Below are 24,910 nucleotides of genomic sequence, written 5' to 3' on the forward strand. Positions count from 1 at the left end.
ATCCCCCTCTGACATGGGAAGTCATACGTTCTCTGCCTTAGTTTTGGGGACATTTTCCTTTTCTGGACCATAAGATCACAGCTCTGGATATGGAAGAAGTCTCAGAGGCCAGAGAGTTGAGACCCATCATTTTACAGTTAGAGAAAGTGAGGCCCAAAGCGGCTAAATGACCTCCCCAAGGACAGAGGCAGTATCTGAACCCAGAACCTCTGACTCTAGGGCCAGATTGTTTGTCTTGTCCATTGGTGCCTCCCTTGAAAACATCTGATTTTTCTTTTTATGTTTGCTTGAGAACTGTTTAGGAACACACAGTTGCACAGAAGCAAGCTGCTGCTAGTGTGAGGCCCCACCACACACAGCAAGTATCTCGGAATTCAGGTTCCCCTATGCCCACTGACCAGGAGTCAGAACACCCACTATTAATATACACTATGCCCAAAACCACAACTGAGGTTTAAGTAAATCTCTGGTCATCAAGTCCTTTTTCCTTCCTAGATGCTGGCTCTAGTCTACAAATGGCCACATGGCCTAGCTGCCACCCTGGGGTATCGGTACCCCCTGGATATGTTCCTAGGCTGGTCCTCTGTGGGCAGGCTCAGTCTCATGCCAGGACCACACATGAAGCTTCCCCAGATCTAGAGAATGTGCTAAGGCTTGTGGGCCACTGGGACTCAGGATTATCTAAATGCCATGATAAATAATAAATCCCAAGTAGGTTTTTTCTAGGGACCCAGAGGAAGGTTTCTAGTGTACTGGTTAGATCCCAGAAGGACGACATGAATAGAATTCTCAAAGGATGAGAAGGTGGGTGGGCTGTGCTCTTTCTTGGTGGATACCAATGAACTTGCAGGGCCACTAAAGAATCAGAGATTAATTAGCAAAATTTAACATTTGGAAAAAAAAAGTCTCAAAAGGAGTACCAGGGCTCTCTGACCACCTTTCCTAACTCAAACCAGATGTCGCCATGCATCTTTACCATAAAAAATGCATGTCCCATTCAGCAGATGGCCTTAGAAGAATGTGGGCCAGTACCGGGACACTCCCCCATCTTCTCTTATCCCTTTTCACAGCAATACACCAGGCCAATTGGCTTAGGAGCATTACATATTGATGGCCAACTCATTATGAGAAGCTCTCTCCAAATACATACATACTTCTAGCCAAGGGTGTCCAGGAGGGACAGGGCCCTTACATTCCACAAACCTGTCTGTTGGCCCCTAAAACCTGAAGAGGGAGATAAACAGCCCAGAAGGCTTGAGGCACATGGAGGGCAATCTCTCGTGCCCTCGGCAGATCAGTGTCTTATCTCCCTCCGTAGGCTTTGTTTGATTGGCAAAGACAGAAATTCCTGTCAAGAAGTCTTTAAATGAAACACAAGAAAAACATCAAAACCACGATAACTAATCAGAAACCTTGTTCTTCTTCTGGGGGACTGGGACGGGAGGCGGGTGGGGGGGACCCTCCCTGACTGGGGGGCAGGGCTGAGAGCTGGTGTCTGTTCTCAATGTGAAGCAACCAGATTCTGGGGAATTACAATCTTATCAGCCAGGCACAAGAAGAACTCGCAAGGGCAGAAAAAGCAATTTTACTTTTCACGAGATCTTAACCAAGCGACCACAACTCGGCTGACAAGAGGTTTGGAAGGTTCAGAAATGAATCTATTAGAATGGCCTTGTTAACTAGAGGGCCTCTCCCATGGGTTCTGGTTCTACGTTCTATCTTCTATGGTTCACATTGACCCAAGGAGTATCCTGAGATAAATACAGTGCCTGTCAACTAAGAGACTTTGGTGACTGGCTTTTGGTTCAATGTCCTGGGGACAAGCAAGGAAGGGGGTACTTGGATTCCCTTTCCCCTTAGCAAAGGGGACAAGGATTAATTTCCAAGAAGAAGCACTAGGGCCAGTTAGAGCCAGCTGTCCAAATACTGGTCAGACACCTCAGGAAACGGCTTGTCTAACAAGCAAGAGAGAAATTTCTCACTCTCTCCAAGGGAGGAAGTTGGATCCCAGGCAGCACAGCACAGCTCTATGTGGTTCCTGAATGCCTTTCCTCCAACTGGATCATGGACCAGTCCACACTCTCAGCACCCAAGGTATTAGAGTTAGGTATGGTCATGTAGGTCCTCAGTCCTAGAAGGACACTTGCTCCGGGCTAGAAAATCCAACTAGACTGAGAATGGCACAGTGTAAGGAGCCCTTCTAGTTGGAGGCCAGAAGACAAAAGCTCGGCTCTAGGCGTCATCTTGTTTCCTGCATTTTTAACCCCAGAGCTCAGCCCAGGGCCTGGCCCAGAGGAGGAACTCAACAAATGCTTTCTTTATGCATCTACCTAAAAGATCTGAGTTCAAGTCTGAACTTAAACCCATGTGAACCATGGGCAAACCACAAACTCTATGGACCTTGGTTCCTCAATGAACAAAATGGGCCTCCATTTCTTGATGAATATATTTGGATAAATAAAACTTCTCCCCCCACCTTCCACACAGGGCCACTGTGAGGTGAGCACTTTGAAAACCACAAAAGCATTAGAGGCAGTGAGGAGACATGGAGACAGGTTCAAGTGCTGCCTCTGAGATGGACTAGCTGTGTTGCCCTAGGAAATCCACTTAAGCCCTCTGGGCCTCAGGCTCCTCAACTGTGAAATCAGGGGGTTGGAATAAATCACTGCTGAGACTGTCCAGCTTGAAAGAGATGATTCTATGCTCCTAGGCAGAAATGACTTATTATGGTCTTGATTTTCCCAACCCCAGCTTGCTAGTCCTGAAGGCCAGAGGAGCTTTGGGGGACATACCCATCACTAGGCCTATTCTATGGTTGAAAAAAAAAGGGCGGGGGAAGATAGCCGCTGATTACTGGGAACTCCTGATTTAATGGACAGGTCCCTTTGTCTGGGAAAGACAGATGGGAGAGGGTCTGAAGAACAAGGTCCTGATTAGTCAGTCTGTGGTCAAGCAGCCGGATGTTTCCTTATGTCTCACCTGAAGGCTCATAACAGTGAGTCTGCGGGCATCGTCGGAAGGGGCGATGACTGGAACCAAGTAGGGGCTTTCTGGAATGTGCTCCTCGTTGAACTTGATGGACACCTCATAGTTACCTAAGACACAAGAAAGCTGGGTTAGGCTAGAGAGCCCAGAGGAGGGTCTTTTCCCAATGCAGCTCATGCCTCCCGCTGGCCTCGTACATACCAGGCTCTTGAGCAATATAAGAAACACCACACGACCCGTTTTTATGGTCGTCAAACGTGATTTCGGCTTTACTCGGTCCTTCCACAGCGATCGAGAGGCCCCCAGCTCCTGCTTCTCGGGTCCAAATGCTAAATTCGGCTGGAAACAGCGGACACACACACACACACACACACACACACAGTTATAGCTCAAAGGAAGTCCGAGTGGTCTTTCTACAGGTATCGCCTCCCCACCCCAGCCTCCTGTTTGTCCGGCACATATGATTCCATCGATGTTAGGGGACTCCTGTAATGGAAACACCCTCCACTAATGCAGATGGGTAGGTCTATAACTGACAGTCTTATAGACTTGCTGGCACACGCGGAGCTCAAGTGACTTGCCCAGAGTTACACAAGTGTGCCTTAAATCAGATATTCCCCATTCTACAACTGACCAATTCAATTCATTAAACATTTAGTAACCACCTACTATGGGCTAGGCAGTGTGCTAAGCACTAGGGATACAAAAAGAGGGCAAACACAATCCCTGCCCTCAAGGAGCTCATGATCTAATGAGGGACACAATATGCAAACAAATATATAAAGGATAAATTGGAAATAATTAACAGAGGTAAGGCACTCGAATTGACAGGGGTTGGGGAAGGCCTCCTGTAGAAGGCGGGATTTTAGTTGGGACTTAAAGGAAGCCTGGGAGGTCAGTAGTCAGAGCAGAGGACTGAGCGCCTTCCACGCATGCGGGACACCTACAGAAAACTCGAAGAGCCAAGAGAAGGCATATTTTGTTGGTGGATGGGGGGCAAGGTTCACTGGATTGAAAAGAACATGTTGGGGAACAAGGTGTAAGAAGACTGGATGGGGCAGCTAGGTGGTGCAGTGGATAGAGCACCAGCCATGGAGTCGGGAGAACTTGAGTTCAAATTTGACCTCAGACACTTACTAGCTATGTGACCCTGGGCAAGTCCCTTAACCCAGATTGCCTCCCAAAAAAAGTCAATTTATTTATTTTTATTCTGTTTCTTCTTTCGCAGCAAGACTAGTGTGGAAATATGTTTTACTTGATTGCACATGTATAACCAATATCAGATTGCTTGCTGTCTTCTTGAGGAGTGGGGAGAGGAGGAAAAAACATTTGGAACTCAAAATCTTTCAAAAAATGAATGTTGAAAATTATCTTTCCATGTAATTGGAAAAAATAAAATACTATTAAGTAAGGTTTTTAGCATCTACCCTTCTTATTAGGTCATGGTAAATCTGCAATGCAGAGTCGACTTCCTTATAACCTTACGGATCCCCTTCCATTCTAACCCCCCTCCCCCACCGCCAGGGGAAGAGATGAGAACAAGGACATTTTTTTTTTTCCAGTTTCTAAAAACAATTGACCAGCTGTAGATTTAGAAGTGGAAGGGACCCAAGTGCCTCCCAGGGCTCTGTGCCAGCCCCTCTTCTCTTTTCCCATTATATTCTTTCACTCTGGGATATCATTAACCCCCCTGGTTTTCAGTGATCATCTCTGTGCTGCTGATTCTCAGATCTACTTCTCCATCTCACCATCAGGCTCTCTCCTGGCCTCCACACTCACATTTCCAACTGCCTTCCGAACATTTCAAACTGGACATCCCATAAACATCTTAAACTCGACATGTCCAAAACTGAACTCATTAAGTTTCCCTATTACTGCTGAAGGCATGACATCATCCCCACTACCAGTCACCTAGGCGGACAACCCAGGTGTCATCCTCTATTCAAAATGGTGCCAAGTTCTGTAGATTTTACCTTTATCACATCTCTTGCATATACCTATGTCCCCTTCTCTCCTCTGACACTGCCACCACCCATGTGTAAGCCCTCAACATTCCACAGCTGGATTATTTTTCAACAGCCTTCTGGTTGATTTCTCTCCCTCAAGTCTCTCCCCGCTCCAGTCCATCCTCTAATTCAGCTGTCAAACGAATCTTCCGAAGGCAGAGATCTGACAATGTCAGTCTCAATCCTCCCTCTAATAAAAAAACTCCAGTCGCTCCCTGTCACCTTGAGGATCAAATATAAAATCTTCTGTTGGCGCTTAATGCCCTTTATAACCTACCCTTCCCCCTTTCCCAAGCTTCTCATAACTTTCACCACCCCCACCCCGGCCATGCGCTCTTTAATCTTATGATACTGGCCTCGCCTCCTGGCTCTTCTGTCTTCTAACTCCATGCATTTCCCCATGCCTGGAGTGCTCGCCTTCCTCATCTTTCCCTCCTGGATTCCTTCCCATTCCAGCTAAAATCCCACCTTCTACAACAAGACTTGCAATTAATGCTTTGATGCCTTCCCTCTGCATGCTGTCTCTCCCATTAGACTGGGAGCTCCTTGAGGGCAGGGACTGTCCTTTGGGCTTTCTGTATATCCCCAGAGTTTAGGACAGTGCCTGATGCAAAAGCTCCTAATAAGTGCTTACTGACTAACAAACCAAATCAGAATCACACCCATGTGAGCATTTTCTCCTCACTTTTCTTCCAACAAGAGAGCCATTTGAGAGTCTTTAAGGGACTCTTACCATTGTGTTCATGAGTCCTCCCCTCTGGTTTCCCACCGTGCTACCAAAATGAACAAAGGTGGTTTCCTTAGCAGATGTTTCCACCTTTAGAAGACTTTAATGCTATTTGTTTATTATGTGTAACGTTGGTTAAGTCACTGGACCTCTCAAGCCTCAGTCTTCTGCTTGCTTGGTTAAGGAAGGACTGCATAGCCCATGAGGACCTGCCCTGTTCTAAGTATACATTTCTAGGGGCTCCACTGGTCCCACATGACACAGGCCACAGTGGCGTTCTATCTCTTGGTCTTAGGGAGAGCAAATTCACCAACTCATCTTACCTGGTACTCCTGCTTCTCCTCTTTCAAGGCCTGGGCCCCCGGCTCGGACTTTCTGGGCACCCCCTTCACCTAGAGGCCCGACTGTGAACTGGAATGGACTTCCCGTCACATGCTGCCCTCGGTATTTGACGCTCACCGTGTGGACCCCCATCTCTTGGGGCACAAAGCGGACGCAGTGGGAGTTCTTCCCCATGGGTACGATCTCCGCCTCGGTCATGCGGCCAGAGGGGCTGGTGACGTGGGCCGACATGTCTGCACTGTCTATTTCTTCGGGGGGGAAGAAAGAAGACCGTACGTAATAAATGACACTAGAGTAGGGGAGGGAGTGGGGCACATGTAGCACAAGGCATGATGGGTCAGCTGTCACACAGCCCCGAAGTTATCCTTAGACCATAATCTCCTTGAGGGCAGGGACTGTGTCATTTCTGTCTATATTCGCGGCATCTGGCACACAGTAGTTGCTTAATAAATGCTTGCTGATGCACTGATGGGGCTGCTCACCCTGCTTCCCTCACACCTTGCTTCCATCTTGGAAACAGGACTCCAAGAGGTGGTTAGTGGTGGAGCAGGGAGCCTTCTGGGACACCCCAGGCCCAGCAGGGGTATTCTTTTTACCACCTTCCTGGACAGAGCTCTATCTGGCAGAACCAAGCAAGAGCCCAAGCTGTTGGAATGTAGTGAGCCATCAACTGTCTGGGCTGAGTGAGGGAGATGCAACGGGAGACAGGGTCCGATCACGCTGCCTTGGGACTGGGGCGGGGTCTTCAGACATGGGTAGAACTAGCACACTTGCAAGTTTCTAGATCCCTCCCCATCAGGAAACCACATTATTCTCCTCAGGCAACAAGACAGCCATGTTTGGAGAGAAAGGTGCGGCTTAATAGATGCTTTTCATTCATTCATCTGTTCATCTACCTCAGTCTCCAAAGATAAAGCAAAACCCTCAGCACCCCAAGAGCTCAAAGGTCCCAACTAAATGAAAATGTGGGTTCAAACCACCAACCCTGGAGGAGGAGGGCATTTGCTTGTTTCCATTCTCAGAATGATGTTTTTAAATGAAGAAATAAACTCCACGCCAAGGAAACCAATTATCCTGGTTGCCCTCTGCAACTCCACAATCAGGCATCTTGGAGACAAAAGGAGCCTTTATCTAACTTAATCTTCCACTTAGTGACATGTTTGAGGCCTGCGGCCACTTGTGGTCATCCCTCTCTCAAAGGCCTAGGGCCACCTTTCTCAGACAGTCCCTCGGTGCTATGGGGCCTGGCGACATTTCTCGGCTGACTTGGCAGGGAAGAGACTTAGCCAGCAAGCTGCCACTTAGCCATCAAGCTTGCACTCCTCCTCCCTCTCCTTGTGGGACCCCATCCTTCTCCCACAGCTGCTGCTGATCATTCAGAGTGTCCAGGACTCTGAGGAAGACCTTGACACACACTGCCCCTGTTTACCTGGGATTTTCAGGTTGAGATCACAGATGCTACCGACAGTTGCCACCGACGGTGCCCGGCTTGCGCGTGTGATACTTTCCTTGACCCTTCCTTCTCCGCTGATTTTCACAGTGAAAGGACTCCCTGAAAGAAACAGGGGAAAAGGTCTTGATGAAGCTGTGGGTGGGACGGGGCATGGCCCAAGGGCTGTACAAGGAAGCAAAATCCAAGCATGTCCCCCCACCCCCGAGCCAGCTTCTATACCTGGGACATGTTCATCTGCAAACTTGGTGGACACAATATAAACCCCTGGTACTGTAGGGAAGTAGGAGACTTTACAGGTTCCATCTTCGAGGTCTTCTGTCTGGATGTCAACCTTGCTTGGCCCTTCCACTGCCAAGGAGATGCCGCCATAACCTGAAGGACACACATCCTCGTTTTTCTAACTAGACATGGTGGGCTCTTAAGCCCCAAGTGGCCAAACCAGAGAAAACAGACCTGCAGACACCCCACAGACAGCAACATGCACGCCCATACCAGGGCCAAGTTTCTTAATGCAGAGCAGGCCCCTGCGGCTGATGCTTCTCATTTGTTGCCAGAACCCAAAGCCCCTCCCCACCACCCTGGAATTCAGAAAATCCCAAACTGAGGACTCCAGGCACTGCTGGGCTTGGGTCCAAACCTAAGTCAAGGAGACTGGAGAAGGGTGTGGAGAAAGATTCTACAGTGACCAGGACAGCAGAGAACATTTTAGCATGGTTCTGGTGAGTGAAGTCAGCATAGACTTAGGGAATCATGGGTTTATGCGATCACAGATCTGGAGGAGGAAGGGACCACTGAGGCCACCAAGCGCAACTCTTTCTTTTTACCAATGAAAAACGGAGAGACAAAGATGTTAAGAGACTTGCCCAGGGTCTCACAGCTAGCAAGTAATACAGGACTTGAACCCAGGTCACCTTGATGCCAACTCCCTGTCCACTGTGCCATGTTGTATCTCAATGAGAATGAGCCAGCAGATTTGGGACTGAGACTGAGAGACACCAGGAGGACGTTGGCATTTGCCATACTGCTGGTGATGGGCCTGCAGCTCAGATGCCCAAGTGACTGACCTTTTAAAGGACAAGGGGCTTTGGGGGATAGAAGACGCTGCTTAGTCCGAGAGGGAACCAGGCTTGGCTGAAGCCTCTGGGCTTTCCCCTAGCAGTACTGAAGCAGGCACACTGACCTGCATCCCTCGTGTCAACGATGAAGTCTGACATTTCAAAAGTGCGTCCTTCAGTCAAGCCCCGGCCTGAGACTTTGGCCCTCCGGGCATCTCCAATCTCGGACTGAACCACCATGATGGATACGGGGCTGTTGGGCACATGGCTGCCGTTTTTCTTAATGCTGACCAGGTGTTCCCCGACTTCCCGGGGGATGAAAGAAATGCCTGAAAGAAATGGAAACAATGGAGTTTTAGAGGAAGAAAGGGAACCATGAAGCCCAAGGCTGTGAGTCCCACCCCTGGTTTCATGGAGAGGGGTTGTGCACCTTGGGCAGCTTGGTGAAGCTGGTGCTTCTCAGAATCACATTTTTATCTGGAGACCTCCAAGGAAGGGGCTCTTCTAGGGGCAGTCCAGTGCATCTGCCCCATCTCTCCCTTCACCCCAAGAAAAAACAAAGCAGCAGTCGGGAGACTGGACCCAGCAGCTTACTCACCAATGTGGTTGTTTGGGAGCCTCTTCAGGAGGCAGGGCTCATCTCGCCCAGACGGGGCTTTGATGCTGGCGGTCAATGTGCTCAGGTCAGTTTCACTGATATCCAGCAGGAAGTCAGCAGCCGAGCCCAGCTTCACTTGGGAACATCTCCTGTTGTTATCTAGAACATGTATGAGGTTATGTGCACACAGACACACACACACACCATACCACAGCTCAGATTAAGTATTCACTTACACTACGTACAACACACTTTAATATCTACTACATGTGACCAAACCTCAGCTCTAAGTGAACCCCATCAACACAGTGAGGAAATGTATAGCTTCAACATGTCCTTCCCCGCAGATCTCCATTTTACATAAGCAGTTCTACGAGTCTTAGAGAACAGCCCAAGTCTCCTAGAGGTTAAGTGATGGACCCTGGGGGACGCTTGGACAAAATGTCCTCTGAGGTCCCTCTACCTCAACACCTAACTCAGAGCACAGCAGACTGTGTAGAGACCCCAAGCCCACTCCCAGGGATGGGCATCATTCTTTAGCCAGCGCTGGAGAAGCTGCAGAGCCCCTGCCCTGGGCCTCCTCGGCCAGCTGCTGCTCCCCTACCTGTGATCTTGGCTGTGAAGGGGCTGCCAGGAATGTGCTTGTCGTTGTATTTCACAAGGATGCTGTAGTCCCCGGGAAGCGTGGGCAGGTAGGTCACGGTGCACGTGCCATCCTTGTTGTCAATGCAGCTGATCTCAGCCTTGGAAGGCCCCTCGATGGCCAAGTCCAGCCCACCTGTTGGACAGAAGAGGCTCCCAGTTTTGAGGGAGGTCGGCCATCGGGACAGGGGCAGCCAGAACATTCTGGTGAGGGGGGTTCAAACACTGATTGCCAGTGTGAGCAGATGAGACACTGGCTGCCATTTTGAGCAACAGAGGCAACTCTGCCATAGGGATGGCCCCACGGGAGGTAGGAAACCACACAGCCCACTGGCTCCCAATGTGGGCAACAGACAAAATCAACACATACCCTACTCAGTACTCTCTCTCAACACTGCACAAGGTCGATACTGAATTGAGATTTGGGGAGAGTATTCCCTTCATTAGCGCACATGCCAACCCTGCCATGCCTCAGTAGACAGTCTAATGAGAAAGGTGTCGAGGCCAATGGCACAGTTCTTTAAAATTCAGGGCCACATCCATGGCAGGGGGTACCAGGACAGACATTATTGGATGCATAAAGTTTATACACACATGTAATTAGAGGAAGTAATTCTATAAATGTGTGTGTGTATACACACACACACACACACACACACACACACACACACACACACTTTATTGGAAGTATTACCTATCTTTATGTGTTATATATATCCATACCTATCTGTCTATCTATCTATCTGCATGTATATGGGACATGGGGAGAAAGCTCAGAATTTCAGGCTCTTTGGACTCCAAATCTCTTTCACATTATTCTGTTCTGTGAACAGACTTGAACAGATGTAGGAAAGATGAAAACCAACCCTTATGGTAAAGACAGAGAAGTGACAAAAAGTTCTAACCCTGCCCAAGCCCTTAGGAGTGACGTTGTCTCACGGTGACAGCCAGCTGGCATTCCAGGAGGGGCTCCGGCTGTCTTCCCCTCACCCCCCACCGCAGGCACTTACCCTCTCCGGCGTCCTCGGTGACGATGGTGAAGGTGGCGGTCTTGTTGGCGACTCCATACACCAGGCCAGGCCCGTATGCCGACACACTGCCGCTATTTGGGTAGTTCACGTAGAACTGAAGGGGGCTCTCTTTAAGTTCACAGAATGAAAAACAAGGGAAGGGCCGGTAAGAGCACCTCTAGCTTGCATGAGCTGGCAATTCACTAATTTTAAGTCTTTGCTTTTGGTTGGCTTGTTTTAGTTCACTCTTGGTCTGGATAATAAACCCCGAGGGGCAGTAGTAGTAAAGCTCCTTGGGGGCAGGGAGCTATCAGAGAGCAGGCACTTAATTAATGCTCACTTATTGACTGGAAAGCCCCTCCAGATATAAAATGGCGACTCATCTCTGGCTTATGCCCTTAGAGCTGCCCAGGGGAACCGGGAGGTGACTTCCACAAGGTCACAGTCAGTATGCGTCAGAGGCAGGGCTTGAACCCAGGTCTTCCTAAATCCAAGGCAAGGCCAGCCCACTAAATCAGAAGTTCATCGGATGAGGGTTTTCTCCTCTCCTTAGACTTGGACTATTGGGCCTTATTCCCCGAAGCATAAAGGAAGAAGACGAAGTCATGAATAAGCTTGGGGCGCTCTGTAAAGAAAAGCCAAAGGAGCGGGCCTTTGGCACAATTTGAGAAAAACGAGAAAAAATGACAAGGTTGGGAAAAGCAGCCAGGAGGTGGGAAGCAGACACCGCAGAGGCCTGGATGTGCTCTACTAACAACATCTATTTCCCTCCTCTGAAGCCCCTTAGTGTTGCTCTAGGCCATCCTGGGACGTCCCTTGCTACTCACCCTTCCCTCTGACCTACTCTTTTCATCTCAGTCACCGCATTGGGGCGGCCAAATGAATCCGGTTCCAGTATTCTCTACCAGAACCCAAGATACGGGCCTAGCAAGGGCTAACGAGGTCAAAGTCACTGCTTGGTTTTATAAGGATATTGGCTCAATTTGTAAAAATCTGCGCTATTTCAACTCCCCTGGGTCCCTTAAGAGTTAGCGATTATTAGCACCTCAACGGTTCCAAGCCAGAGCTGCCACACAGCTGTCCGCACGGTAAAGCCAAAGCCAACTCACCCGGGATGTGGTTCCCCATGTACTTAATGTGCATCTCATGCAGGCCAACCTCAGTGGGAGCGTAGCGAACAGTGACGGTGCCATCTTTGTTGTCCACGATCTCTGGGGTGGCCGTCTTTCCGGAGGGCATGTGAACCTCTCCTATGGAACACAATAAAGACAGACAAGAGAGGCCCTTAAGTGGATCAACTCCAGCTGTCTTCCTGGAAAAGGCGGATGCTTTGGCTTAAGAGGCCTTTAAAAAGAGCATTTTTGGGTGTCCTGAGCCCAGCACTCATCACTTAAACATACAAGCTAACGGGGTGCCAAGTCCCATAGAATGGGGAGCTGGCGGCCAAATTCTCCTCCTTGGCTCTCACAGAGAACAGCAAGTGTCTAGTGTAAGATTTATTCTAGAAGACTGTGTTACATCAGGGGTGTTATGTAAGAACTGACCTCAAGGTAGCCTGGCTTAAACAAGGCTTAAAAGAAACATCCATTTTTTAATAACAAGGACAATGATGATAGCAGTAACAGCTGGCATTTATATAGACTTCAAATGTGCAAAGCGCTCTTTACAAGGGCAATCTCATTTTATCCTATCAATAACCCAGCTGAGGAAACTTGGACAGACAGACATTAAATGGCTTTCTCAGAGTCACCCAGCTAGGAAATGCCTCAGGCTTTGGATTTGAACTCAGATCTTCCTGATGCTAGGCCCAATGCATCACCTAGCTGTCACTGGCCTTTTAAAAGAGAAAGCTGCCCTTGCAGCCCAGCCCAGGCCTCCATAATAAAACCAGAGGGGTTTGGGATTTACCACAGAGGAAAGAAGGGCTCATGGGACACCCCAAGCTACAGCGCTCTGTATCTTCCAAGGGGATGTGTGAAGATGTCCCCAGAAGCCTGACTCAGAGCCTGGCCTGGGGGGTAGGAGATGCCAGGAGAAGGCCCAGCCCGGACATGCATGATAAGAGATAGACCTGACTGTGTCGCTTACCAGTTACTTCTCCTTTCCTTACAGCAAAAGGAATGACCAGGTCAAAGGGTTTAAATCCCAGACCATTCATGTCACTGACGGGAACGTAGGCTTCTTCCGTCACCTAGAAACAGAATGGAGGAGGAGCTCAGGGAAAGAGGGAGCAGAGGCAACCTGGAGGAGAGGGAGAGCAGGGGCAGAACAGCTGGCAATTTTGCAAACCAATCAAATCGGGGCTGTGTTCTCCAGAGCAGAATGCCGCCCAAGCGAGGAACACATAGAGCACAGGGGCCGAGCTTCAAGGATTTGGGGGCTCAAGTGTGCCCAGCTTCCAGGACTACACACACTTCCATTTTGTTTGGAAAATCCCCAGCAGTACTCAAAGGCAACAGGAAAGAGAGAGAGAGAGAAAGAGAAAAAGAAAGTGTGTGAGAGTGTGAGTGTGTGAGAGAGAGAGAGAGAGAGAGAGTGTATGTGTGTGTGTGTGTGTGTGTGTGTGTGTACAAGTAAGTAAAGCCCCCAAAGGGCTCAACCTGAACAAGGTTTCGCTGCTTGTGGCCCAGAGAAGAGAGTGCATTTCACAGCAGCAGACAAGGGCCTGAGAGAGAAGTAAAGATCTTGATCTCAAGGAGAAACCAAGTCCTCAAGGGCAGTTTTAGACCCAGCAGGACGGCGGAAGCACCAGGCTCCCCACCCTCGTTTCTTCAGCGTGGACACAGACTTTTGATTAATATGATTAGACGTGACCAATGGTAATTCATGGGGCGTGTGTTATGATATTTAGGCATCATTAGAAAGCAGCAAGGACAGGTCCCAGGATGATTCGAACCCTTCTAAAAAACTACCAATCAACTGGAGAGATACTGAGATGAATAGAGACACCGGGGGTGGGGGGGGGAGGGGGAAGGGGGCTCAAGCAATCCCAAGAAGCAGGCTGGAGGCGCTCTGGAATGAAGGGCCACATGAGAGGGAAAAATGTGAAATGGGGAGGGCGGGGGGAATGGTGTACCCAAGGGCCGTAGCCAGGGGGGCATGCATTTACCGGCGCCTCCTTCATTACGGCAACGTCATCATCTGTAGCCTGGTTAGTGGCAAATGGAGGTTAGTCGGGTATTACAACACAGGGTACTCCCCCTACTCAACAGAAGACCCTCCCTAGTGGGGAAGAGTAAACCTCATCCTTTGGGGTGGGACTAGAAATGGTCCCTAAAACTTGCCCAACCCATTTCTGATTTGCCTCTACCTAAGGGACTCCTCCCCCCAACCCACATCTCCTGGAGGGCATGCCCAGATCAGCAGTAGTTACTGTCAGTTTTTAACTGGACATGTGGATAGACTTAAGAAATCTATAGCAGAATATACTCCTTTAATGAATTATATGTATATGTATGTACATATAGCTCTGAGGTTTTCTTGGCAAAGACAATGGAGTGGTTAGCCATTTCCTTCTCCAGCTCATTTTATAGACGAGGGAAACTGAGGTAAACAGGGTAAAGTGACTTGCCTAGGGTCACACAGCCAGTAAGTGTCTGAGGCCAGATTTGAACTCAGGTTTTCCTGACTCCAGGTCCAGCACTCTATCCACTGCACCACTAAGCTGTCCTGGGTTCCAATTCTGGCTTTGCCACTTCCTACACTGGGCATCAGTTTCCCCAACTATAAACTGTGGAGGCTCCTTTGGTCCCTGCCAGCTCTAGATCCTTGCCCAAGTTCACGTGGCAAGGCTCTAACCCAGATCCTCTGATGCCGTATCCACCCCCTTTCCCCTGCTCTGTCCTGGAAGGCTCAGTAAGTATCTAAGCGGTGAGCAGCCCTCTCCCAGCCAGTGGCTGACAAGTCCTGGAAGCAAGGGGCAACAAGGGGTGGTCCCAAGTACCGAGCCTGTATCAGGTAGGAACAGGCTGCAACAGTGATCACTGGAGACTTTTCCTACAGATGCGAGAAGTTCTCATCTGTGGGTTCCAGGGGACAGAGCACCTTAGTTCTGATGAGGACGCTTGTTCAGCTCTCTTATTTTACAGATAGAGAAACTGAGGCACAGAGAGTTGAGACCCTTTCCATATCACACTTGAGAAATCAGTGGAAGGAGACCAGAGATCACCGTCTAGCACCTTCTCACTAGTGTGCTGGTGATATTTGGGGATCCAGGATGGAAGCACAGAAAAATTCCAGTACCGCGCCTGCCTTGGGAACTGGCATTGACATGACCCGAGTACATTAACACAGGTAAATCTGGCAATGCACAGAGACCTTCTGTTGTTCCCTTTTTAAGAGTATGAGGGACTTTAGGGTGACAACTGTGCTCATCCAGTCTTCAAGTTTCTCCTAATTTTATTTGTAATAATCACCCAAGAGAATAAGAGAATCCAATCTACCCACCCTCTTGGGTTCAAATATCACCTCTTCTGCTTACTAACTCTGGGCCTCAGGTTCCTCATCTGTAAAATGGGAAGGGGGGTTGAACTAGAAGGGCTCTAGGTCCAAGACCCTGTAAGCCTTTAGCTTCAAACATGTTTTTGGGCAGAAGGAGGCAGGGGAAGCTCCCATGTACCGGCTCTGGCCGATCTGCCAGATGGAGCACCAGCCCTGTGAATCACTGCTTTCTCTTCTTGAACATTCAAATGATTCACACAATGAGCTCTGGTCATCCCTGGCAAGAAAACCGTCCACTGACTCCTACACAGGCTGCTATCCCTCACCCAAACTCCACTTAGCTGCACCAAATCCAGCCTCTCTGGGTAAAATAACCTGAGAAACCCAACTGTTTGAGCCGTGATTTTTGAAACTCCCCCTTTAAATATGCTAAGGACACTATCTGTCAAATCTTTTCTCTGCTGCAGAAGGAAGATGTCAAAATGCAAAGATATCAAGAGGGGACAAGCATTTCTGTCCCTTAGACCTAAGGGACCTCACCCTCCAAACAACAACACAACAAAACCTCAAGCAGGACTGCTCAGTACCCATATGGCCAAGCCACTGGACGGCACTTCTGGGCACCAGCACAGCACAGACAGAGGCCCGATGGGGATATAAACATCATCCTACGTGTGGCTCCTGCCTTGAGAACCCAGTGGTAGGTCAGGGACACCCTCCACATTCCAGGTGAGGTCAGTTCTAAGGTCAGCCTTACCATGACAGTAAAGGGGCTGTTGGGAATATCGACTCCCCCAAAGCGCACGTAGATGACGTAGGTGCCAGGCTTTGCCGCCGTGTAGAAGATATCATAGGTGCCATCCTCATTCTCGATAACTTCCGCTTCTACTTCAGTGCCATCAGGGGTCAGGACCGTACAGGTCACCTTCCCTTTCCCTGCAGTCTTGGCATCGACCACAAAGCCAACTTCCTCCCCGGTTTTGACGGTGGGTGCAATCCCAGGGCCTAGAAAACAGTTGATGCGTAAGTTTGTAGAAAAGTTAAACCACGTCGTGGCACAGCAGGTGAAAGCACTCGACCTGGAATCAGGAGGAGCTGGTTTCAAGTTTTAACTCCCATGCTTCCTAGCTGTGCATCCCTGGGCAAACCCCTTGACCTCTCTGGGCTTCAGGAGCCTCATCTCTACAATGGGAATAATCACCACCCCAAGTTTTCAGTTGGGCGTGAGGATCAAATGGATCATGCATGAAAAGCACTCTGCCAGCCTCGAAATGCTACAGCAACGTCAGCTATTGCTATCATTAACACCATGGACCCCCAAAGCAGCAATGTCAATATCTAGAAAATAGCTTCGAGCCCCCAGCAGGGTCAAGCTGGGCCAAAGGTCTTTCTAGGTCAACTGCTCAAAAGTCTCTCTCTTCCATTAAAGAAGAAGCAATGTGATATGGTGGAAAGAGAGCCAGACTTGGAGCCATAAAGATCTGGGTTCAAATCCTCACTCCAACTTGCGCTGGCCATATTACCTTGGGTAAGTCACCTAACTTCTGTTGAGCTTCCTTTTTTTTCAGACAATAAGCACCACAGGAGTTCAAAAGAAGGAGAAATCACTGGATGGGCATAGCTGGGGGAGGCTTTGTAGAAGGGTTAGGACTTGGGCCTTGAAAGGCAGGCAGAAATAATGGTAAAATCAAGGAGCATTTTAAAAATCTATACTGTGCTCGAGGCACTGCGTTAATTGCTGGGGATAGATCAACAAAAGGTGAAAACAGCCCAGAGCCTCAAAGACCTCACATTCCAACGGGGAAGACGACAGGCAGACAATTGTGTCCGTACAAGACATAGGAGGGAGGCAATCACAGAGGGAAGTCGACAGCGCTAGCCGGATGCGGGCCTGCGAGGGAAAGGCCTCTTGAACAAGAAGGAAGCCAGGGAAGCTGGGAGGCAGAGGCAATGACAGAGGACAGCTGGGCATGGCCAACGGTAGTGCTTTCAGAGGACAGTGATAGACCCAACCCACAGAACTGTAAGCTCCTTGAGGGCAGGAACTGTTTCATTCCTTGCATTTCTTTTTTCATCTTGGCACCATGCTTGGCACACAGCAGGCCCTTGGTAAATCCTTGCTCAACTGGGACACACAATTCATGTAGCAAGTTTAAGACTAGAAAGGATGGTTGGGGCTAGACTGTGGAGGGCATTGAATGCCGAGCTAAAGTATCCAAAAGTTCCATATGGTACTCAGCCAGCCAAGTTAAAGAAGGAAATTTTACTAGTGCCTCCTGTGGACCATCGTGGCATGCCACGGGACACGGGGTTGGGCAGCCTTCCCAAGAGCCAGTTGAACTCTGACTGTCCCACCACCAAAAGGTCAGCCACCAAGGGAAGAATCCTTTTAACCCCAGTGACTCATGAAACTGTCTGCTAAAGAGCACTGATATTTTGGGTCACACAGGAGGGAGGCTCACACCGCTGAAGACTTATTTTTAGGGTTTCCAGGTGTCGCAGATGTGGATATAGAAGGAACTGGAGATGCCATAAAGGCCAATCTCCTCATTTTACTTAGCAGCAATCAGAGGCCGACTAGTAAAGGGATTTTCCTTCTGGGTTTCTAAGTGGCAGAACAAATTGCTGAATGAAGCGTAGCTCCTTAGACATCAGAACTAGAGGATCACAGAACAAATCTGTTGGAATAGAAGCTCTTGGAGGGCAGGCACCCTTTTTTCCCCCAAAGGGCTGGGTATACAGCAACTAAATAACTACAGCACCTAATAAATGCTTGTCGAATTGAACTCCTGAAGGTACCATTTCTTAGACACTAAATATATTGACAATTAGGCAAGTGAAAAGGTAGATTAAGGCTTGGAAACCTCAACTATCTATCTGCTACTACCTATCTCAGGGATGTTGGTTGTCAAAGAGGAAACACTCTGTCCCTAGGAGACCAATGCTCACATGGGAGGTTCCTAAATCTTTGCCTTGGCACATGCCCCACATCCACATAGTTCATCTTCCTACCTGTAGCTGGACAGTTCAACCCACTGTGGTAGTCAGCACCATCTACCTGCTAACCAAGATGCCCTAATATGCCCTTGAACTTTATGAAAAGCTAGAAGTCTGTTGTTACTCGTCATTAGGGGTACAACTGAGGCCATTTCAAGTGCAAGTTGAGGGTTCCCATCAACACCACTGACCCAATCAGAAGTTCTGGCCCACAGAATCCTACTCACCTGTGGCCAAGCATTTGCTGGCATCTCCAGTCTGGGTGGCTCGGATTCGGTAAGGAGAAGATGGGATGTTGTCTCCACCATAAGTGACCCCGATCAGGTAGCGGCCTGTCTTGTCAGGGAGGTAGGTCACTGCATAGGTACCATCTTTGTTGTCATGAACATTGGCTCTTTTGGGCTTTCCTTCTTGGTCCTGGGCGTCACAAGATTAACAAATTCAATCAACACCTACAGGAACCATTTATAGAAAACATTGCCCTCTCTAGCACTCGATTGATTCGGTGACCTTAAAAAAGCAAATTAAGGATGATTCTGGGTAGGTTTATTAGAATCATTTTTGCATAGAGGAATGCTTGGGAGAAAAGGTGAACCACTGTTCCATGTTCTCTTCTGAGGAAGAGCTCCACACCAATACATCACATTATCAGGTACCCACAGCAACCAACCCAGCCTTAAAAATTGATGGGTCACATCAACAAGGGACACGGTGGTGTAGCAAGAATAGCACTGGACCAGACAAACGACCTCTGTCCGGTCCAATCTCCCACTTCCCGGCCCTTTGACCTTTGGAAATTAACTTAATCTCTCCCACGCCTCAGTGTCCTCATCTGGATGCTCTCAGAGCTTCCTTCTAGTTTTCTAGGACTCTGGGTCTCGAGGAGGGAGCAGGAACACCCACAGCAGACAACTTACTGTTATCTGGACAGCAAGGGGGCCGACTCCTGCTTTCTTGGCATCCACGGCGAACTCCACAGGCAGACTGGCTGGAACCCCATAGGAGCTGAGGCCAGGGCCACTCGCAGTCACTTTGCTAGCATCGTATGTGGGGAGGACCTTGACCTTAAAAGGACTGAATGCAGGGAAAGAGGTCCCAATCATTACACATCTACCCAACTCCAAGGGTGGTCAGCGTCTCTCCTCAGTAATACGCTTTAGTCAAATAATAAAAACCAACAAGGGGAATGACCATGGAATATCGTTAGTAAGCAAGAGACAAGTGAGAAGATCTCAGAGTTATCGAAACTGAAGGGCCTTCCCCAATCAATAAATGATACAAAGACATGGTCAGTTTTCAGATGAAGTCATCAAAGCTATCTACAGTCATGTGAAAAAATACTCTAAATCAGTGTATTGGCGATCAAGATGGGCTCTTAGCACTTATTCAACCAAGTGCCCTTGAAGAATCTGGCCTTTGTTTCCTTGATTAAATTAGGAGTCTTTGATGGCCTCCTTGCCTCAAGGGAAAGTCTAGGTTACATGGGTTTGAGTGACATGTTTGTGACATCAGAGGCTTTTAGACCATATGGGTTTAAGTCGCATTTTTGTGACGATTTTAGGTCACATGGGTGAATCGCATGTGCGATTCACCTTTGACCCTGAACAAGATATGTAAAACCAGGGGTTGGCTTTCTTTTTTTGGAGCTCTGAGCTGCAGCAGGGGTGGTGCGTGACTCTAGGCCAGCCATTGCTATGAGCTCCCCAGCTTTGAAGAAAACCCCAATGTTGGGACTTTGTTAAACTCTGGTAACTATGCATTGAGATTTGAATCAGACGAGATCTGTCTGTTGATGTTTGTAATCTGTTTGTGTTTGCTTTGAAGTTCAGGGTGCTGGTTTTTTCTCCTGAACTAAGTAAATGATATTTGTATGCTGGATTAAAGCAAGATTGTTAACCCCTTAACGTTGCTTTCCTTAGTGAAGCAGATCAAAAGAACCTGGGCTTGCAGCATTCTGTGTGCTGGCTGTTGTTGGTTTTGTACCCCCCACAGCAGCTGCTAGCTGAATTGTTGAAACACTCAATTACTGATTGGAGAAACGCAAATGAAAACAATTCTATGGTGCTACCTCATAACCTATTAGATTGGCCTACAGAGCAGAAAAGGTAAGTGACAGATGTTGGAGGAGATGTAAGAAAAATGAGACTTTAATGCATTGTTGGTGGAGTTGTGAATTGATTCAACCATTCTGTAGAGCAAACTGGAACTTTGCCCAAAGCCTATAAAACCATGCACACTCTCTGACCTAGCAATACCACTATCCTAGGTCTGTATCCCCAGAGAGATAAAAAACAAAAAGGAAAAGGACCTATATGTACAAAAATATTCATAGCAGCTCATTTCTGGGGGTAAAGAAGTGGAAGTCGGGGGGAAACCTATCAACCGGGAAATGGCTGAACAAGTTGTGGTATGTGATTATGATGGAATGCTACTGTGCTATAAGAAATGCTGAGCAGGGCGCTCTCAGAGAAACCTCAAAAGACTTACATGAGCTGATGCAAAGGGAAATCTACTGTGTACAGAGTTACAGCAACATTGTAAGATGACCAGCTGTGAATGACTTCGCTATTCTCAGAAATACAACAATCCAAGACAACACTGAAGGACCTATGATGAAAATGCTCTCCATCCCCAGAGAAAGAACTGATGGTGTCTGACTACACATTGAAGCATACTTCTTTTTTAACTTAATTTTTCTTGAGTTTCCTTCTGTCTATGTTTTCTATCACAGCGTGACTATATCAAATTGCTTGCCTTCTTAATGAAGTGGGGTGGGGAGGAAGGGAGGGAGAGAATTTGGCACTCAAATTTTTAAAAGGGAATGTTAAAAATTGTTTTTACATGCCAACTGGGGAAAAAAAATACTCAGTATTAAGAAAAAACACCTGAAGGATCAGTCAGACACAAGGAGTCACCAAATGCCCATCAGCTGGAAAAAGCCTAGGAAACTAGCTTCTTTCGTGTGATATGACTGAGCAAGTCTGCCAGCTCTCAGCTTATCTCTATCTCTGTCTCTCTGCTCACTTCCTGGATTCAACTCTGAGAAAGCTAGCTCTACTGAGTGCCTCCATGTCCTTACTCTCTTCTTAACCCTCTGAAATATGACTTCCAACATCTTTCAGATGAAACCATTCTCTCCAATGATCTTGTAACTGCTAAACCTAATGGCCTTTTCTCAGTCCTCAGCCTTTTCAAGCTCTCTGCACTATTTGACACTGCCCATCACCTTCTCCTCCTGGCTTCTCTGTTCCGAGTTTTCATGGCTCTCTCCTTCTACCCGTCTGGCCACTCACTCCTCCTCCATCTGCACTGCAGGATTTTCATCCACATCACATCTACCATCCACGAGTGCCCCCCAAGGCTCTGTCCTGGGTCGTTCTTTTCCCTCTACCCTCACTCTGAGCGGTCTCATCGACGCCCATGGGTTCAGTGACATGTAAATTTATCAGCCCTGGTCTTCCCCGGAGCCCCAGTTCCAAACGACCAACTGTCTTCTGGATACCTCAAACTGGACGAGTCCAAGAGAAGACCCATTTTCTTTCGCTCACCCCCTCTTCTCTTCCAAACTTCCATATCACTTGAGGCCACCGCCAACCTCCTTACCACGCATACTTACAACCTCCGCATCTTCCTCAATTTCTCACTTTCGCTCACCCAACATACCCGATCCAATCCACTGCCACCACCTAAATTCAAGGTCATGTCCTCTCTCACCCGGACCACTGCAGTAACCTAACTGGTCTTCCTGCTCCACGCCTCTACCAGCTCCCGTACACATGATACTTGGGTGTCGAGAGGATTTTCCTAAAGCATAGACTGGACTATACCACCCCCCCATCCACCAAATTCCAGTGACTCAGTATCACCTCCAGGATCAAATATAAAGTCCTCCATTTGGGACAGAAAGCCCTTCACAAGCCGGCTTCTTAAAATTTACTTCCCTCCACTATGAACTTAACGATCCAGATATTTGCTGTTCTTGTCATCCACCACCCCATCTCTCCCGACTCCATGCATTTGCACCAGCCACGCCCCTTGCCAGGGATTCTCTTCCTTTACCTCTACATCTTCAAGATTCAGCTCAAATCACACCTTCTGAAGGAAGCCCTGCCCAAGCTTCTTCCACATCTCCCCCAGCCCAGGTGCCTTCCCTCGGACAATTTTCCATCTATTCTTTCTATATTTCATATATTCCTCATATATACCAATAATTATCTACATGTGCCTCCCCATTTGACTCTGAGCTCCTTGAGAGTGGAGACTGTCTTTGGCCCTTCTTTGTATCTCTAGAACTGAACATAGGAATGAAACAGAAAAAGTGGGCCATGAAAAGCTATGATGAGGAGGCAAAGAAATGCTCATAATAACTGATGGTGCAAAGCAGAGTAAACAGGACCAGGACCACGGGAATGAAAAGGACAACAAGAAGCAGCAGAAGATGTTCTCTTCACGACCATCAAGCCTGGTCCCCAAGTCTGGAGGACTTCTTTACGGAGGTGCAGGACCCGAGGGTACGGAGTGGTGTCTACACTGCCCGTCTTGGTGATGTGCTGATTACTTTCAGTGAACTGTCCTTTTGTATTCTTTGTTACAAGAGATAGCTGTGTGGGGACAGGGAGGGAGGTCTATGTGGACATGACTGTGATATGAAAGCAGTAATTATCAATCATTTTTTTGATGTAGGTCACAAAACAGAGATACGTTCCCTTCTAACAGGCCCACAGGAACAAGCACCTTGAGTGTCATGTGTAGAGAACTGTAATTCACCTTGGCATTAAAGAGTGGAAGCGAGCCCAGGGAACCAAGACCTTCCTTTACCTGTGAGGGACATCCTCATCAGCATACTTGACAGACACCATGTAAGGTCCTTCCTGCGATGGGGTGTAGGTCACGGTGTGAGTGCCATCTCCGTTGTCCACCACAGTCACCGGTTCCACCACACCTAGGAACAAAAGGGAAGCCTCTGGTCAGGGAGAGGATTCCATCCAAGTGCAGAGAAGTTCTTTGTGCTGACCAAGCAAAACCCCTCCCAACAGGACCTGAGCATGGGCCTGTGGACGTCCAGGCCCAGGGCCTCCTGAAGCACAGGGTGGACAAACAATTGTACTTCCAATGTGAGCTCCTCTGATCTCAGTCTCTCCTGGACCACTCTTAATGAGACAGCTTTTGCTTGTCCACGGACATGAGAAATATGCACCACAGTTAATATGATCACGCAACTACAAAGGGCTTCGGCATTTAAAGTGGGTTAGTATAGCTGTCCTGTTTTAACTCTGAGGCATCAAGGGGCAAACTCTCCTACTGAACTAGCAGGAAAAAAGCACCCAATGTCCTGACATCGGGGTTTGAGGCCTCCTTTCAGGAAGGTCCATTGAGAGCACTATTAGGGTGGCTGCATGTAGGGTGTGAGTTTGGGGTGTGGGGAAGCTTCTTATCACATGCAGCTTAAAGCCCCAGGAGCAATCGGATAAAAGAATCTCTAAAGCAGCCATCTCAGCAAAAGCAGGCACTGATCAAGTTGTAGGAAGCCAGACCTTATTTCAGAAAATGGTATAGCCCATACTCTACTCCCAAACCCCACCCCCACCCCCCCACCCCCGCCGAGCCTCAGCCGCCACAGTGCAATTAAAGGACCCACTCACTTCATTATGAGAGTTAGTCAAAGCAGAAGCAATAAGCATCAGACAGATGCATGGGTAAGCAACATGCAACTGCAAACCTGTCTCATTAAAATCGCCCTTCTGGTCACCTCTAAAGAAATCTGAAATGGCTTTCAGGGGGCTGCGTTGGGCCTGGGAGTCCTTCTCGTCCACTGGAATTAAAAAGCTATTACTTGAGGGCACTGGCGTAGCCCAGACAATGGTGGAGTTGTGCCCTCCTTCCCCCTACCCCTCTTCCTTCCTCGCCACCATATCATGTAAGGGTCAACCTCTGGAGACTTAGCAGAATGGGCCAATTCCAGCCTGACCCCGCTCTGTCCCTCCTTTCAGGTGCCACCCATCAAGCTCCAGGGGGCTATGCTACTGAGGAGGAAGCTCCGTCACCAAGGGCACCGGGAGGAAGCCTCTTCTCCAAAGAGGACAGACACAGGCTCAGAGGCCATTTTGACTGCAGAGCCAAGAAGACCTCAGGAGGAATAAATCCATTGAACTCCAGAACAGGTGTGTCTGGAGTTGCTGGGAGAAATGTGCTCCAAAGAAGACTCTCTGCAGTCCATACACACAAAACAGAAGGCTTCAGGCTACTTTCTTTCCCTAATCCAAAATGACAGCGCAGGCCATCACCCTATCTCAGGCCACTTCTCCCATCTAGACCTGCAAAGCTGTTCCAGTTACCAGGAAGACATCTTCCTGACCTCCCTAACAGATGCTTCTTTAGAGAAAAGGGAAGTGGGCCCTGCTCTGGTGAGGAACCATTTCATCTTGGATCTAATCTTCTCCCAGCATCTTCTAGACTCAGCCAACTGCCTGGGACCCTGACAAAGAAAGTGACTGCCCAGGGTGTCATGGCCAGGAGGGGTCAGAGGCTGGACCAGGACCTAGCACTTCCTGACTCTAAGCTGTAGTCCATGTGCCGCATGCTCCATTACAGATCCAGACTGACCCCATCCCCAAGGTCCAAGAAAGCTTCAGTCCCATCATATAAAAGGACCAAC

At 48.5% G+C, this 24,910-nt stretch overlaps 1 protein-coding gene across 6 annotated transcripts in view; it reads right to left on the bottom strand.

The window, feature by feature from the left end:
- Nucleotides 1-24,910, bottom strand: part of FLNB (filamin B) — a 158,920-nt gene that overhangs the window by 15,830 nt on the left and 118,180 nt on the right. Inside the window, exons 26-42 of one of the 6 annotated variants that reach the window (XM_036739510.1) lie at nt 23,975-24,067; nt 23,074-23,197; nt 19,173-19,329; nt 18,483-18,672; nt 16,016-16,263; nt 13,928-13,966; nt 12,907-13,009; nt 11,928-12,068; nt 10,819-10,947; nt 9,771-9,944; nt 9,167-9,325; nt 8,694-8,897; nt 7,733-7,885; nt 7,490-7,612; nt 6,042-6,308; nt 3,187-3,324; nt 2,980-3,095 (exon numbers count right to left, since the gene is read on the bottom strand). In XM_036739510.1, the coding sequence (XP_036595405.1) occupies nt 2,980-3,095; nt 3,187-3,324; nt 6,042-6,308; nt 7,490-7,612; nt 7,733-7,885; nt 8,694-8,897; nt 9,167-9,325; nt 9,771-9,944; nt 10,819-10,947; nt 11,928-12,068; nt 12,907-13,009; nt 13,928-13,966; nt 16,016-16,263; nt 18,483-18,672; nt 19,173-19,329; nt 23,074-23,197; nt 23,975-24,067 (2,558 nt within the window). Of the gene's footprint in view, nt 1-2,979; nt 3,096-3,186; nt 3,325-6,041; nt 6,309-7,489; nt 7,613-7,732; nt 7,886-8,693; nt 8,898-9,166; nt 9,326-9,770; nt 9,945-10,818; nt 10,948-11,927; nt 12,069-12,906; nt 13,010-13,894; nt 13,967-16,015; nt 16,264-18,482; nt 18,673-19,172; nt 19,330-23,073; nt 23,198-23,974; nt 24,068-24,910 lie in introns of all 6 variants that reach the window. The other 5 variants (XM_036739509.1, XM_036739514.1, XM_036739513.1 and 2 more) reach the window with 5 other exon arrangements.

This window comes from Trichosurus vulpecula, chromosome 9 (assembly GCF_011100635.1).
Source record: "Trichosurus vulpecula isolate mTriVul1 chromosome 9, mTriVul1.pri, whole genome shotgun sequence".
Lineage (NCBI taxonomy): Eukaryota > Metazoa > Chordata > Mammalia > Diprotodontia > Phalangeridae > Trichosurus > Trichosurus vulpecula.